Here is a 16,728-nt window from a genome sequence, read left to right on the forward strand (position 1 = left end):
GCCGGGGCCGGGGCTGGGCCGGGGCGGCCGGGGCGGGGCCGGGCGGTGCGCGGTGAAGAGGGCACACACGACAAACGGGGGGCGGTGATGGCGGCAGCGATCCCGCTGGAGCGCCGGTGTGAGGGGACGGCGATGGCGGCCCCGGCCCCTCTGGAGCGGCTGTATGAGGGGACGGCGCCGGGCCGCGGCGTGGCGACGGCCGGCTGGCGGCTCTGCCTGGCGCACCGCTTCGAGGAGCTGCGGCAGCCCTACGGTGCCGGCGATGTGTCGTTCCGTGACGTCCTGCGGCACATCGGACTCGCCTTGCGGTACGGGGCGGGAGGGTGGGGGAGATGGGGATCGGGCCCTTGCGGAGCCCGTCGGTGCTGCGGCGGTGCCCCGGTGGACAGAGGGCAGAGTACGGCGCATCACGGAAGGCCCCGGGCTGCCGGCTCCCCTGGCGCCAGCGCTGATGTAGACAGACCCAGGCGTACTTAAGGGCTCTTTAAAACCGAGCAGGAGCTGGGAGGGCTTGGGATATGGTTTGGATGGGGCTTTACCCCTACCTCTGCCCCCTGAGGCTCGCTGCCGGTGCCGCATCACCCCGAGCAGTGCCCGGCGCTCAGCTCCTGGCATAAGGCGCTTTTCGGTAGATGGAGATTAAGCTGGAGGTGAATTGGGAGCATTTTAAGAGGACATGTGCTGTAGGGGGATCAGGAATGGGGGTTCTCCTGGCTTTGCGTTAGGGTGACCTGGAAGTAAGCAGGAAAAACGTGCGTGGGAAACGGCAGTGTCGTGTTAACCTTTAGAGCGGCAGCCCAGCTGCTGAGGGTGTTTGCACACCCGTCACGATGAGCACTGAAGCCAGTGATGGTATGATTTATTTCCTGATGCTGTCTCTCTGTCTCCTGCCTCCATTTTCAAAGCTGCTTTTTCTTCCCCCTCCCTGCTCGATGACCTTGGAAGCTGCTGCTTGCAAAGCCTGATGAAGGGGCAGATAGCGGACCGCTTCGGGGTGACCTGAGACATCCCGGCATGAGCCTGGGCATAAGGGGAGGGAGAGCGTGGGTCATGCATGGGAGAGAAACGCTGCTGGAAAAGCTGCCAGTGCAGGTTGGGATGAGCTGAATGTGTAGGAGAGCGTGAAGTTCTGGTATGGTGAGCAGTGAAAGGGGAGGTGATTGCCCCTGCAGCAGCTTTGGGGTTCTGGAATGGAAGTAGCTTGTATCAGCCCTGCAGAAAGGTTTTAAGGTTCAAAAGCAAGAAACTAAAAGTCAAACTGTTGCCTCTTCCCTCACAAATTTAGGAGGTAGTTTGGTTATCAGCTCCATACACTTGCGCAGAGCAAACCCTCCGTGCAGGGAAGCTCCAGGTTTCTGCAGATGGCTGGTGTGCCCTGGCAGGGGGTCACAGCACGGATCTGGAGTAGTTAGGTAATGCACAGACATGTTCTAGTTCCACTGCCAATTTGAAGGGAAAGAAATGCCCTCCAGCTTTGGCAAGGAGCTTGGGAGCTGCAGAACACGAAGACTCTCCTGGTTATTCTGCAGCCCTGGCAGAGCTGTTAGCAGCCAGCGACTGGACATCGGCCACCTTTCTCTTCTTGGCTTGCACGATGCTGCGAGAAGCTGGCGGGGGAACAGTTTGCTATTGAGATGGCAGAACGGCTCAGGCAGTGGCTGGCTGTTAATTGCAAACCTCTCCTGCTGCGTGCTCATAGGAAGTCTGCTTTTTGAGACCCTATGTCACCTCCTTTGCAAGGAGCTGGGAAGCCACGCTGCAACTGTTCTGCCTGGGCACCCTGTTTCCTGTCACCAGAAACCTGCTGGGGAAGCAGCTGGGTTGGTTCCCTGGTTCTAGGTTAACGACACAAAGAAGTGAAATAATTTCCTTGAGAGAGAGCACGCTGCCAAAACCTCGCCTCAGCAGCCTAAAGCCAGGGCTGTCTCAGCTGGGAGAAGAGCAGTTGCAAGCAGATGTAGCTTGGAGATAGTGGCAGGCCCTGACTGAGGGTTGGTTGTGCAGGACAGGTTGGTTGTCATGGTGCCCTGGACCTCTGCAGGCAAAATGTCCTTAAACAGACAGACATGGAGGTGTAGGAATGGAGGGCAGCCTGCAGCCCAGAAAACATCAACCCGAGAAGGGTTTGGGGACCTTTGATATTGATGACTAAAGGTGAACATCCAGTGGCCACGTAGTCAAAGTGCGGTTGTGTTTGGTTGTGGAAGAGTGTGGAGGAGGAGTGTTGTGGGAAAGCCTCTCCCTTTTGCTTCTGGGGGTACATGTCTGGGGAATTACTGCTCACCTATTGCCCATCACCAGCATCCCACCAGCCATTGGAATAGAGCAGGCTCCCGCTTGGGTGACTGCCCTCTCAACACTATGGCATCGGTGCCTACAGATACCTAAAGGGGACTACAGGAAATATGGAGAGGGACATTTTACAGGGGCAGGTAATGACAGGACAAGGGGGAATGGCTTTAAACTGAGGGGAGGTTTATGTTAGGTGTTAGGAAGAAGTTTTTCACTATGAGGGTGGTGAAACACTGCACAGGTTGCCTGTTGTAGGGCTCCCATGCCCCTGTTTGGCACCAAGGGCTATGTAGCCACTGGTTGGGTTTTGCCTGTCTGTTTGCTGTGGGAAGCTCATCAGCCTCATCTAGTCTGGTAGCTCTTTTCCGTATGCTAATTGTCTCCCTGAGGAAGATTTAACTTGGGGCGGTTCATTAGCCAAAGCCAGTCCTTTACGAGCGCTGAGCTCCTCTTGCCCGCAGTGGTGCTGGCACACCCAGGCTCAGGTGTGCCCCTGTTTGGGTGTTTCTGGATTCCCAGGCCTTTGGGTGAGGAATTATCTGATGGGCAGTGCCTGGCTGCACAGCTGGTGTGTGAGCAGAGATGAGTCCGCAGGCAGGCAGCATGGCCTCCTCCAGGGCAAGGCTGCCCCGTGCCATCTGCACCTGGGGATGTGGCACTGGCAGGGTGCTGTGTGACCATGGGGACGTGGAAGTGGAAGACCAAGGTTCATGTCTCTGCAGTGTATGGCTTCCCTGGGCTTGTGCTTCTGCTCCCAGACCTTCCTAAGTGAGGACATGCCCAACCAAGTATGGAGGTGGTGGTTCTTGTGTGCATTACCACTTCCTCATGGAAAGGCTGGGAGCCCTGTTCTTGAGTATCAGAGTGCTCTGTTTTCATGCTGTGCCCTTGCACTGCCTGCTTATGTCTGCTGACATGGTGCAGATGGATGGCAGGGGCTGCCACCCCGTGTGCCCTGGGACACAGGTTCCAGTTGTACATGCCTACAAGAGGGATGTACAACAGCTGCAACATATGCTGTTCACATACTGCCTAGTGACACTGAAGGAACAGTGACGCATGCTTCCATCTTCTTTCATACTTCCCTTTCCCTTACAGGTACTTCAGGTGGTGGTACAAGAAGACCCGCATAGAGAAGAAATCCGCCTTCATTGACCTCTTGTGTGCTGTTCCTCTGCAGCAGATCTATGGTCAGCCTCCAGTTTGGGCACTGGCACAGTTCAGGGTGGGCAGGGGTTCACATGGGGCCGTCATGGCACTAGAGGGGGGGAAGTGGGACAAGGAGCTTCTGGGATATGGGCAGTGGGGTTCCTTGAGCCAGATCCCGCCATGGGGAGCATTGGGGGTGCTGATTTCTGGTGTCTTTGGCAGGGTGCCCGCTGGGCGGGATCGGAGGAGGCACCATCACCCGTGGCTGGCGGGGAGAGTTCTGCCGCTGGCAGCTGAACCCTGGCATTTATCACTATGGGACTGTCATCGCTGACCAGGTAGGTGCAGCAAGGCCTGCAAGGGATGCATTGGGTGGTTGAGGCATCTGCTGTCTGGCTCCTCTCACCCCTTCACATGCATCTTTCCTCTCCAGTTCACGGTGTGCCTGCGTTGCAAAGGGCAGACGGTTTACCAGCAGGTCTTGTCCACAGAGAAACCCAGCACTCTGCAGGGCTGGAACTGGGGGTACTGTGGCCACTATGCCTTCTACCATGCCCTGTACCCTCGTGCCTGGATGGTCTATGAGCTCCCAGGGCAAAACGTGGTGCTCACTTGCCGCCAGGTCTCTCCCGTCATCCCCCATGACTATAAGGTAAGGAGGTGGTGGCTCCGTGCAGGTTGCAACCCGTTCCATGGGAGCACCGGGTCACACAGCACTGCTGCAGCATGGCTTTCATGAAGCAGGTTGGCTGGGATGTGGCAGAGCTGCCTGCATGGGAATGAGAAAGCCTGGAGAAGAGAAGGCTCTGGAGGCCTTAAAAGAGTCTTACAGTCTGTAAAGGTGGCTACAAGAAATCTGGAGAGGGATGTTTTACAAGGGCATGCAGTGACAAGACAAGGGGGAATGGCTTTAACCTGACAAAGGGAAGATTTAAGATTAGACATTAGGAAGAAGCTGCTCACTATGAGGGTGCTGAGGTGCTGGCACAGGTTGCTCAGAGAAGCTGTGGCTGCCCCACCCTTGGCAATGTTCAAGGCCAGGTTGGACAGGGCTTGGAGCAACCTGCTCTGGTGGAAGGTGTCCCTGCGTGTGGCAGGGGGCTGGAACTGGATGAGCTTTAAGGTCCCTTGCAACTCAAACCATTCTGTGATTGGCACAGCAGACACAAGACTATACTGTGTGATGCTTGATGTGTCGTGTTTTGGTAGCAGAGGCTTGGAGTGGTGAGATTTTGACCCCTGAATGTTGTCTGTGTATCAGGGGATGCTGCAGTAGTGGAGTTCATTACCTGAAGACAACCAGACTTGCCACCTTGTTAATGTTCTTTCCCAGCCTGGTCTCTTCTGCCCTAAGGCCCTGTCCTAGTGCCAGCTGCCAGGTGGAACGCTGGAGGGCTTTTCCCCTCCTGGAGTAGTTGGCGTTGAAAGGGTTATCCCTGTTTCCTTACTCTTATCTCTGGCAGCTGCTCTTTCCCCTCTGAACTGTGCTTTGACTGTTTGTACTGCCTGTTTCCTGCCTTTGGTTTTTTCCTGTGACCATCCCAGCTCCCATCCACCCGGAATGGCAGGTCCAGGGCTGTGACCTTCCTGCCCAGAGGATCCGGTGATAGCGCTTTGGGAAGCCCTCAGCCTCTACTCATGGGTTGGTTTGTCAGCTGGGTGTTCCAGAGAGTGCTTTAGCTGGTTTTTGCCTGCCGTGCCCAAGGGAAAAGCTGCTTATTAGCAGGGCTTTCCCAGCTGGGCTTCCCCAACACTTCCCTGTGCTCCCAGGCAAGAGGAACCCCCACAGCAATGTGGGAGCTCGGGATGGCAGCAAGGGATGCCTCGACACTCCTGCTCATTCCCAGCCCCAGGCGAGGGTGGGAAGCTGTGCTGCTGACATGCCTGACCTTCCTCTTACCCCAGCAAAGCACGTGAGCCTGTATCAACCTGTTTAGCAAATGAGTGGTGAGACACCTATCTGAGCACTGAACGCTGCTTTCCGTCTGTGTATTGCCCCATGTGGGGCTTGCTAGTTCAGGGCTTGTGATTTGTGTTTTGTATATCCTGCCCCTGCCATTCCTCTATTCCAATTGCTGCTCCCCATCTTGGCAATGGGCTCTGAGACCAAGTTGTTCCTTGCTGTATCCCATGTGGTCTCCTAGGTAGTGGGAGAAGTGATGCTCCAGCAGCTACCCATGGAGCACCAGCCCTGTTCACTGCCTTGTCTGTCCCTGCCAGGACTCCAGCCTGCCAGTGGGAGTCTTCATCTGGGAGGTGGAGAATGGGAGGGATGAGGACGTGGACGTCTCCATCATGTTCAGCATGCAGAATGGCATGGGAGCGAAGCAGGACAGGAGCGGAGGGCACTGGAATGAGCCCTTCACCCTTGAGAAGGAGGGCGAGCGGGTTGCTGGTGTCTTGCTGCACCACTGCACGCGTGTGAACCCCTTCACCCTTGCCATCTCTGCCCGGGAGAAGGTAAAGGGCTGGCACTGGTGGTATGGCTCCTGCTGGGGGGGTTGTACAGCCCTACTGAAAGTGGGGGGGCTGGTGAGGGATGGGTGTGCAATGGGTTGGGGTTGGCACCCATCCTCAGTGCTTGACCACTGGAGCAGGGGTGGGGACATGATGTTCCTGAGGGTGCCCTCTTTGTGGGTGGGTGCCAGGAGGGACATAGGGAAGGTTTAAGATTGGACATTAGGAAGAAGCTTCTCCCTGTGAGGGTGCTGAAACACTGGCACAGGGTGCCCAGAGAAGCTTCCCTATAGGTGAACCTTGTAGGGTGTGTAGGCTTGGAGTTAGTAGTTTGGAGTCAGAGCAGCATGTGGGGAGCGAGTGTGATGTCCCAGTGTTGTTAAAGGGGACAAATGTGCATCTGCCCCTCAGAAGTACTACTCCCTGATGATGCTCTTCTCTTCCACAGGCTGGCACAGGAGTCACACACCTCACGGCATTCAATCCTGCGGGATTGGGTAGAGAGGTGTGGCAGGACCTCCTGCATGATGGCAGGCTGGAGTCACCCCCCGGTGAGTCCCTCTGTCCTCTGTGGGCTAGATGGAGGGGGAGTGGGCGGAATAGGTGGCCACACTGGTCACAGGGAACCCAAGCAAGGGTGGATTTCTCCCCTCCATCCACTTCAGTGCTATCACAAAAAGCTCTTAGTTATGCTGTCACTTATTCCCAGCTTTAGGCTGTCCAGATTTCCCATAGCTTGTCATGCTATCCTTGTTGTGGTTCCCCAAAGCCGTTTGCACCATTCTGGGGCTATGTTAGTTGCACATGCCAGTGTTTTGGTAGTCTGTGTAGTGTAGTCTTCACACTGAGCTGATGTTTCTGCTGAGTAGCCAGGGTGATGCCTGGCTGCCTTCCCTCAGTTCCTATTGCCACATCTGCAAGCTGGGCCTTGTCAGATTTGTTCTAACAGGCGTTTAGCAGTCCTTGGGGTTTGGTGCTGCTACCACTTGCTGTCCTCTTGTTACTATATCAGCTCCCTGAAGGCCCCTGGTATTCCCTTGACACTTCTGCGTCATCCTCCGTTGTCTGCTTGCTCCCTGGGCAGAAGCCTTGAAGCAGGGTGGTATCTCCCAGCCCTTGCTACTAACCTCTCATTGTGACCATTTGCCTAATGCCCCTGCCAGCTTTTGAACAAGGACAATGCTGACAAACTAGTGACACTGGCAATGGGCCTCTGCGAGATTCCTTGAAGCCTAAATTATGTAAATAGGATGTTTACATAAATATTTCCGGAAAACTAAATTTCCTGCCTAGTTGCACTCTGAGTTCTCCAGGCTATTGGAATGTGGTTTTCCATCATGCATGCCAAGCATTATCATAGCAAGAATCTGTGCTTCTGTTAAAATTGTTGCTCTAATGAGTTTACCTGGTACACATGTCAGAGCCAGCGTGTAATTATCCACCTGCCTCAGGGCTTTCTGTAAACACAGGCACAGTCCAAGCACCATGCAGAAAGCCTGGAAATGATGACTTGTCACTAGAAAGTCACAGCACCTCTGAGTGCAGCGCAGTTACAAAGTCATGGGATGCTCTGTCCCTTCCACTCATGCCTGGTGGCTTTTCCTGCCTGATTTGTTCCTCTGCTTTGATGACTAACTTCTTTTAACCTCTCCGCCCATGGCAGGTATTTTTTTCCTGCTTGCAAAAAGCAGTTACCTCGCATCGCCATCCCTGGAAGTGTTCAAAAAGCACATAGATGAGTGACATGGTTTAGTGGTGGATTTGACAGGCCCTGAGGGGACAGTTGGACTTGGTGACCATGAAGGGCTTTTCCAACCTCATTTATTCTGTTGTTCTATGTAGTAATGTCATCCCTTGAGATCCTGGAGATGTGCCTTCCAGGTTGCAAGGGGGTGCAAACATAGAATCTTAGAATAGTTAGGGTTGGAAAGGACCTTAAGATCATCTAGTTCCAGCCCCCTGCCCATAGGCAGGGACACCTCACGCTAGTCTCATTCCCATTGGAATGCATGGGAGCATCAGTTACCCCACCTCCATAGGGCTTCCTTGATTGCTCGTGGATACCTTTTAATGCTGTTTGTCTCCTGTCAGGTAAGAGCAGCCTGACAGAGAAGGGGGAGCTGACAGCAGCAGCAGTGTGCGCCAGCTGCACAGTGCCTGCCCGGGGACACAGAACGCTGGAGATGGCCCTGGCTTGGGACATGCCCTGCATTCACTTCGGCTCCAAGGAGAAGCTGCACCTCAGGTGGGTGGGTTGTGTCTCAAAGCCTCCTTCCTGCCTCTGGGTTTGAGTGCTGCCTGGGGAGCTTTGTGCCACCCATTCCCTGCCAGCTCACAGAGGGGACCATCTCCCCAGCCCCTGTTCCCCACTGCCCCTGCACTAGCAGTCACATTATCCTGGTATTCACTACAGTCCAGCCCCTCTCCTGTGCCGGGGTGGGCTCTTCCCAGCCTGATCCCGTGGCATACTCACCAAACCTCTGTTTGCAGGCGCTACACCCGTTTTTTTGGCAGCGGAGGCGATGCTGCTCCTGCTCTCTCACACTATGCCCTGACGCACTACAAGGAATGGGAGAGGAAGATTGAAGCGTGGCAGAATCCCATCTTGGAGAACAGGTAGGGTGGATGAGAGCACTTTCCCAGTGCCCTACTGGGACTGGTGAGAGCAGAAGCATCACCCCCTCATCCGCTGTGGCTGAGTTTCCCTCTTGCCTGTAGCCAACTGCCTTCCTGGTACAAGTCTGCCCTCTTCAATGAGCTGTACTTCGTGACGGATGGGGGGACCATCTGGGTGGAACTGCCCCCAGACTGCTGTGATGAGGACCTGCGGGGCCAGGCGGCAGCTGGCATCTCCCACCTCCTCCCTGTGCTGCGGGAGTACGGAAGGTTTGCTTATTTGGAAGGTAACTTGCAGGGACTCAATGGATGGTCCCAACTCCACCTCTCTCCCTGTTGGTGTCGCCAGGCGTTCTTAACCTGCTGTGGGGATGCTTTTCACACTCTGATAGGGAGAGGGCAGCACTGCTTCCAGCAGAATCACTTGAAGGACCAAGCCGTGTAGGATACAGCATGAAGTCTTCTGCAGACCCACTGTATATAGGGAATAAAACCCCTCTTCTAACAGGAGCCTCTGCCTTATGCTGGGAAAGAGCCCACCTTCCTGGGCCATGTGGAAAGGAGGACCTGCCCCTCCTTTCCTCTTCCTGTGGCAGGTCTCCCATCCCTCACCATCTCCCTGCTCCTTCCAGGTCAGGAGTACCGGATGTACAACACCTACGATGTCCACTTCTATGCCTCCTTTGCTCTTGTCATGCTGTGGCCCAAGCTGCAGATCAGCCTGCAGTATGACATTGGTGAGTGGCCCACAAGACTCTGGCTTTGTGCCTGCTGATGTCTTCACCTACGAAGGAGATGGAGGATTTGAGGCTGCATCTGCTGTAGAAATCTGTGCTGTGGAGTCAGCATCTTCCTCCAGCTCCTTCCTAGGTGAAGTGCTAGGCCCAGTACTGGCAAACCCACAATGTTGCTGCCTCAGTGTCTCTCTGCCCAGCAGTGGGATGCCTTCTTGCTGCACATGGGGTGCACAGGACCAATCCATGGTCTTATCAGCTCTTTTCATGCCCCTTGCAGAGTAGAACCATGTTTACAGACCCTGATGCTTTCAGTGGGCTTGGAAGCTGCTTGGTGGTGGCCCAACCAGTGGAGCAGCACAGCTCTTTGCTGGGCTATGAAAGGACTGAACCCCCTGGGCTTCCCTTCCAGCCTTGGGTGCTGCCACCCCCTTGCTGAAGGGGGTGGTGACAGCTGCATGTCACATGCTGTGGGGAGACTGGGGGCAGCCTGGTGTCCTCTGCCTTTTGCAGAGGGCTGGGATCTTGTAGGCTTGATCCTAGCCCAAAAAGCAGCCTGGCATGCTGGTGGCCCTGCCAGTGCTTGGAGCTCGCTGCAGCACCTCCTGCCTTTCTGATGTCTTGCTCTGTGTCCCCTCCAGCTGTCACAGTGATGAATGAGGATATCCAGCTCCGCCAGTATTTGATGTGTGGTCAGACAGCCCAGGTGAAGCTGAAGAATGTGGTGCCACATGACATCGGGGACCCAGGTAAGGGGTATGGATGGAGCGTATGGGGTGTGGGGCTGCTCACATAGCTCTCTTGCGGTAGTTATCTCCCAAGCTGGGCAAAAGAGGTATAGTGCGTGGAATACAGTTTGGGAATGACAAGCGTGAGTGGTTTGGGGTGGTGGTGAAGAACATGCTGCATGGAGCTCACACAAGAGAGATGGGGTGGAAGCTGAGCAGTAGTAAGAAGGCTGCTCTTGACAGAGATGGCACAAGATGCAACATGTTATTTTAGTGCTGATGTATCACAGCACCCTTGGGACCTTGCTCCTCAGCAGGCGAGGGGACATTCATTGCTTACTGCCCTGCTGCATCTGCTCTATTCCTGCTTAGGTGATGAGCCATGGCAGCGTGTCAATGCCTACCTGATGCATGACACGGCTGACTGGAAGGACCTCAACCTGAAGTTCGTGCTGCAGGTGTACCGTGACTACTATCTGACACACGACTCCGTATACCTGCAGGACATGTGGCCAGTCTGCCAGGTATAGGGAGGAGATCACACTGTGGGGCATCCCCCTTCCACACTTCCCTTGGGAGCCATGCAGCATCCTGAGAGGATGGATGCTCCTGAGCAGAGTGTGAGGGGCTGCCAGGATTCAGAGGCTGTGTGACCATCTCCTGCCTCTTCTGCAGGCTGTGATGGAGTCAGAGCTGAAGTTTGACACGGATAATGATGGACTCATTGAAAATGGTGGCTTTGCTGACCAGACGTATGACGCATGGGTGGTAAATGGAGCCAGGTGAGCAGCAGAGCCGGATGGAAGTTTGGAGATGGGACCTATGGGGTGGGGAGGTATCTCAGAGCTAGAACTGTGGTCCCCATATGATGTGGGAGCTCTATGCAACCCATGAGGTGGCACAGATTGCTGATGGTTCTCTCCTTTGGCTCTGGCAGTGCCTACTGTGGTGGTCTGTGGCTGGCAGCAGTCTGCATGATGTGCAAGATGGCAGAGGTGCTCGGGGATGCCAAGATCCGGCAGAAGTATATGGACATCCTGAACAAGGGCAAGGAGGCATTTGAGAGGAAGCTCTGGAATGGTGAGCCCTTGCTGGTGGGGAACCACATTCACTGGCCATGCATCCCTTGGGAATGGGGTGATCCCTTCTTGGGTAACAAAGCCTTGCAGGGGATGGGAGAAGGAGGCAAAATGCCATCCCTGCAAGTGGAGGGGAAGGAGCAGATACCAGAGAGGGAACAGAGAGGCTATGATGGCCTGGAAAAGGAAAGAAAAAGAGACCGTTCTGGAAAAAAGTGTTCTCCTGCCTCACAGAGAGAAGTGTAGGGGCAGCACACATGAGCTGGGGTGCCAAACTATTGAGTTTAAACTGCTTCCTGCCTTTTCCAGGAAAATACTACAACTATGACAGCAGTGGGAGTGGCGCTTCCAACAGCATCATGTCAGACCAGTGTGCTGGGCAGTGGTTTCTTGGGGCCTGTGGCCTGGACCAAGGGGAATTTGAGGTAAGAGAAGGGGGATCCTGGCTGGGATGAGATGGGACCTGCAGTAGCAGGGCTGGCATGTGGAGTGGGTTATACATTACAGATTGGTGCAGGGGTCTCCATCCAGATATGCGCATCCAACAGCCTCCACCAAAGCACACATCGGTGCACCCTGCCTTAAACCAAATCTGCTCATGGAAAGGAAGGTCTCACTGGGGTTTGTTCTTGGCAAGGGGCTGTTTTTTGAAAAACAGGAGGAAAAAGTGTATGAAACTTATTTTGTGTTAGTTGCTGCCCAGTTTAGATTCCTGAATTATTATCCTAGGGAACTAAGACTGATTTGGGTCCCTAAAGTCTGTTTCTCTTCATTTGGAAGAGGAGAATTGGCTGAAGGCTCCTCTTATCTGATGGCATAGCAAGGGCAGCTGCTGGTGCTGCAGCACCCGGAACAGAGCTGGGAAGTGCATTTAGCCCAGTGTGGGTCTTCAGAACAAGTGAATTGAGGCTGTGCCTGCGGCTGCAGGCAGAATCTGTCCCAGAGCCCGCGCAGTAATACTCAAACGTCCCTCTTGGGGGCAAACATTGAACTTGCTTCGGTCCGAAGATGCCGCTTTGCGTTTCCATAGCCTCAAGACTGTTGTTAACTGAAGGTGGCACTGTTTCTCTGCTGCCTGGTGAGCTTCGAGTTCACTGGAGGTGGGACTGGTAAACTACTCTCTCTTCTGTTACCATGGCTATCGAGGGCTTTTTTCCTAAGTATTTTGATATCCTGCCTGGCTGGCAACGCTCCTGGTCTTAACCTCATTAATACACTCTCGATGGGTGTACAGTTCTAATGAAATAGAAAATAAGAAAAGCTAGTTTCTGCCAGAGATGGCTGCTTCACACCAACCCTTTCTGCTGATTCTGGCTCCCCAGCAGCAAATGGGCTTAGGTGGAAAGAAATCAGATCAAGTGAACTTGGATAACCTAGTCTCAGCTAGTCCTTTCCAGCTATAACCATTCTATGATTACCTCCAGAGCCACAACAAGGGAGAAAATGACTGTTTTGGATGCTGGACTTCAGCACAGGTAGAATGCATTTGCTGCCCTTCTTTTGAGCCTAACAAAGCTGTGTGGTTGGACTGCCCAGGCTCCCTTGGCAAGCTTCTGCCTTGTGTCATCGCACCTTTTGGTCGCCCTGGTTCTGGTAGCACCAGAGTGGCAAGAAAGGTTCTTGGGCTGTGCTGATGACCTGCAGCTGCCTGGCTCTTCCCTGCCTTACAGACAGATGTCAAGGTAGCTCTGAGACTTTGCTTCTTCTCTTGGTTACACCACAGAGTTCTCATTATGTTCTCATTATTTTCTTGTTATGTTCTCATTATGTTCTTGTTATGGCTTTCTTGTTGTTAAGTGGGTGTGGGGTGGAGAGAAGCCAGCCCTTTGGTTTCAGCATCGAGTCTTCAACCTTCCTTTTCTCACCAAGGAAGTGACTTTTTCTGCACTGACACTTCCTAATTTTACTGCCAGTAATGAAAGCAGTGCAGAAACTGTATTTAAATTCAGTTGTGCACGGAGGCTTTTTAATTTAATGCAGTCCTGGCTGTGTTACTGTTCCACTGCTTTTGTTTTGCTGTCAGGTGTTTTCGTGCGCAGGTCAAGTTGATTTTGGTTTTGTTAAAGTCTGTGGAGGTTGTTTTGTTTTCTTCTTTTGGCAAGAGCTTACTCAGCTTGATACTTCAGTCTGTTCTCATAATTGTTTTGAGCTCTTGGCATTAGTTTGTTGAACAACTGCCTTGGTTTTGGTTTTAGTCCCTTATTGGGAAGTGAAGGTTTTTACTTCCTTGTGATAATAGACTGAAATGGCTGTTTATCCTTCAAGCACTGCTGATGTTTCACAAGACTTAACTTTCATTTGGAACAAAAGTTCCAGATCTCTCCTTCCAGACACAGAAAACCATCAGGCGTCCTGTGCATTTTAGTCTGAGCTCTTCATCCCCTCCTCTCATGTAAAACTCACCTCGGTCCAGACCACAAACACTTGCATCACTGCCTGATTACAAAATCGAAAGGATTATAGAGTCCTTTTGAAATCATTCAAACCTAAGCCCTGTTTGGTTGGGGATTTTTCTGTTTCTTGAATTGAAGCTTATTTCTTAATTTTCTTCATTATTTCCCCAAAATTCCCAGCATTTACCCAAACAAAACTACCACTATCCACAGCATTCACTTTGCAGCTGCAGGATGTATTCTAGTCTCATCAGACTGGCTTTACCCTAGTCTTTCCCTTCGGCAGGAAGGTGCCTTCAGCCTCAATGATCCCTGACTATTCTTTGGCCACTTCTGGCTGGTGTCCCATCTCTTGTAGGTGTTGCAGTGCCTTTTGTATCTGGTGCAGGTGTGCTGAGAGAACAGGAGAATGTCTGGACCTCAGTCATTGCCTGGGAATTGAGCAGTGGTAACCTTAAACTGATGGGCTTAGTCCCCAAGGTGGGAATAGTGTGGTTGGCCTGGTCCCCAAAGCAGACTCCTGAGAGACGTGAGGGGTTCAGCCAGTGCCTGAAGGTGGAGAGGCTGTAGGTTGAGACACACTAGTTTGAGCTGTCAGCCTCCCCAGGAGGAAGGTGGAATGAAGTTCAGCATCTCTTCTGTTGAGCAACTGTGCTTTTCCTGTCTTTTCTCTTGTTCCTGTCTTTTCGGGGAAAGAGGGCTTTTCATTTCCTCCTGTTGTTTTCCTGAGGTGGCTGTTTACCCAGCGAGCAGTGCTGACCCCTTTATCATTGAAAGCTTCACCCTGCTCCCTGCAGACCCAGCTGAGGGATCTGTGTGTGCACTGAGCCCAAAGCCCCCTCTCTGTCCACCCAGGTCTTCCCCAAGAGTCACATCGTCAGTGCCCTGAGGACCATCTTTGAGAAGAACGTCATGAGCTTTGCTGGTGGCACCATGGGAGCAGTGAATGGCATGAGACCTAGCGGGGAGCCCGACACCTCCAGTGTGCAGTCCAATGAGGTGTGGGTTGGTGTGGTCTATGCCTTGGCTGCCACCATGATCCAGGAGGTGAGTGGTGATGCTGGCCCCTTGGCACATGCCATCTCCTTTGTGCCCTGTGGATGTGCTGATGTTCATCTTCCCTCTGCTGCAGGGGCTGGTGGAAGAAGGCTTTCGCACAGCAGAAGGCTGCTACCGGACAGTTTGGGAGCAGCTGGGGATGGCTTTCCAGACACCAGAGGCCTATCGGGAGAAGAAAGTCTACCGCTCGCTGGCTTACATGCGTCCCCTTAGCATCTGGAGCATGCAGCTGGCTCTGGAGCGCAGAGCCAGCCAGACACCAGCACCCACACAGCCCACCCGGGTCCCCAACCACCCCTGAGCCCAGTGGCACGGGGCAGAGCAGCAGGTTCACCAGGAGGGCTGGTGGAGGCCCTTCTCGCCTGCCTGGTAATACTCACATCGCTGTCTTCCTTCCCTACCTCCACTACATGTCCTTCACCTCAGGGGTCTTCCAGCCACCACCACTGAGCTTGAGGTGGGGACAAGAGGTGCAGGTACCAACTCCTCAGCAAGGAGAGGAGCGGGATAAGGAGGTGCTGCTGGAGCCTGCGCCTCCCTTTCCCCATTGCTCAGGGCTCTGACAGCCTGCAGCCCCCGCCCCCCCCAGCCGTCCTCAACCAGAGCTGGTACCTTGCCTCAGAGCACAGGAGCCCTCTCTCCTGTGATCAGTAGGCTGGGTAAGGTGGTCTGCAGGGCAAAACCAGTGAAAAACAAAGAGTGTGTGTGTGTGTGTGTGTGTGTGTGTGTGTGAGGACATGGGACTGGTGCATGCCAGCACATGGATGCTGTAGTTGTTCATCACTTTTGTGACACTACAACTAAAGACTGGCTCTGCCCCAGGGCGGATGCAGTCCCCAGGGGAGCCCCGGCTTCCTGGGTGATGACAATCTGTGACAATCGAGCCCAAGCAGCAGCAGTAGGACCTGGGCTGGTACCATGGCCCCCCTCCCTGCTAGTGCTAGGGTGGACAGCAGAGCACGTTTTAGGGGATGAATCATTTAAGTTCTTAATAAATTTGTCCAGCTGTGTCTCTTTTGTGTGTGTCTTCTGTGCTGGGGTGGGGGGGCAGCCTGAGGAGGGAGACCCTGCATTGTTCCCTGTTTCCTTACTGGGCTGGGGATAGAGGGAGAGCCAACACTCAGCTTAATTGGAGAGGGCAAACAATTAGCTGGCTGCCTCTTGTGGGGGACTGCTAACAGGAGCAAGATGTGCAGGGGACATAGGACCTGCCCCTTGCTTCTTCTCTGTTCCCTCCTTGTCAGAGGAAGGCAAGGAGCTTAGCGTGCTGCCTGGAACTGGCTCTGTGTGGCTGCCCTTGACAGAGTCATGTTCCTCACCTGCCCAGGGCTGGGCACCTTGCTTTGTTTTCCTAATTTCTGTGCCAGGTCAGCCTTCAAAGGCTGCACCTCCCTGGTTTTGTGGGTGCGGGGAGGAAGCCCTGCACCCAGGTTTAGCTACAAGCTCTTTCTGCCCACTGGAGAGCCTTTTGCTCTAACACCCTCTGAACTGTAAGTGCCATGAGGGTTGGGGTGAGAGGCAGCCTGTCCTTCCCCCCTGTGCCTGTTCTTGCTCTGCCTGGATGCTGGTGCAGGCAGGGCATTGCTGTGGTGGCCCTGCTGCCATCAGGTGATAAATGTCACTCTGCAGGGAAGCGTTTCCACATCCGCCTGGGCACAGGAGTAACATTATCCGGGAAAGGGCAGGTTCTCCTGGATATGGCCCCCCTGGACCAGGCAACCAGTCCTCCTCCCATGGCAGCGCTCCCTTAGGGTCACTGGGCTGAGGCTGGGGGGGGGGGGGGGGCAGAGGGGGGCCAGGATATGGTGCAGCTCACTTGAGCTGCCCACTTCCTTCTGTGTTGTGTTGGCACATGGTGATGTCCCAGTCCAGCTGGCAACGTACAAAACCAGGTACCAAAGGCAGCACAGCCTCTGACCAGGCTGGGTTTGATCGCTGCGACCCACCAGCAATGCTCCTTAACCCCAAGGGACAGGCTGCCTGCAGACTTCCTCTCTTAGGCTGGGGCATTCAGGCTGTGTTCAAGGGGTACTTCTGCTTTTTGACTGTATTGCATCAGTAATACGCAATAATAAACCAGTAGGCTCAGCTTTCAACAGCAACTGCATGGGTAAAGCTATGGGTTGGGACCAAGATCCTTGGTTACAGATATGATTTTGACTAATACTTGCCCGTAACACTATTTTTCAAAGCTGACTCAATCCTGGTTTGTGCAGGAAGT

The 16,728-nt window shown here is 53.9% G+C and overlaps 1 protein-coding gene across 1 annotated transcript; it reads left to right on the forward strand.

Annotated features, from left to right (window-relative positions):
* Nucleotides 1-48: 48 nt before the first annotated feature.
* Nucleotides 49-15,517, forward strand: GBA2 (glucosylceramidase beta 2). Its single transcript, XM_057431208.1, has 17 exons — nucleotides 49-308; nucleotides 3,391-3,482; nucleotides 3,664-3,779; nucleotides 3,875-4,093; nucleotides 5,662-5,901; nucleotides 6,347-6,449; nucleotides 7,990-8,143; nucleotides 8,389-8,514; nucleotides 8,617-8,801; nucleotides 9,147-9,251; nucleotides 9,890-9,997; nucleotides 10,349-10,500; nucleotides 10,652-10,758; nucleotides 10,914-11,056; nucleotides 11,365-11,480; nucleotides 14,304-14,495; nucleotides 14,581-15,517. Exons 1-17 carry the CDS (start codon nucleotides 88-90, stop codon nucleotides 14,806-14,808), a joined length of 2,607 nt encoding a protein of 868 aa, XP_057287191.1. The 5' UTR covers nucleotides 49-87; the 3' UTR covers nucleotides 14,809-15,517.
* The last annotated feature ends 1,211 nt before the right edge of the window (nucleotides 15,518-16,728 follow it).

Source organism: Pezoporus wallicus, unplaced genomic scaffold (assembly GCF_028554395.1).
Source record: "Pezoporus wallicus isolate ANWC-B61680 ecotype Strahan unplaced genomic scaffold, APGP_CSIRO_Pwel_v1 contig_12129, whole genome shotgun sequence".
In the NCBI taxonomy this organism is placed as follows: Eukaryota; Metazoa; Chordata; class Aves; order Psittaciformes; family Psittacidae; genus Pezoporus; species Pezoporus wallicus.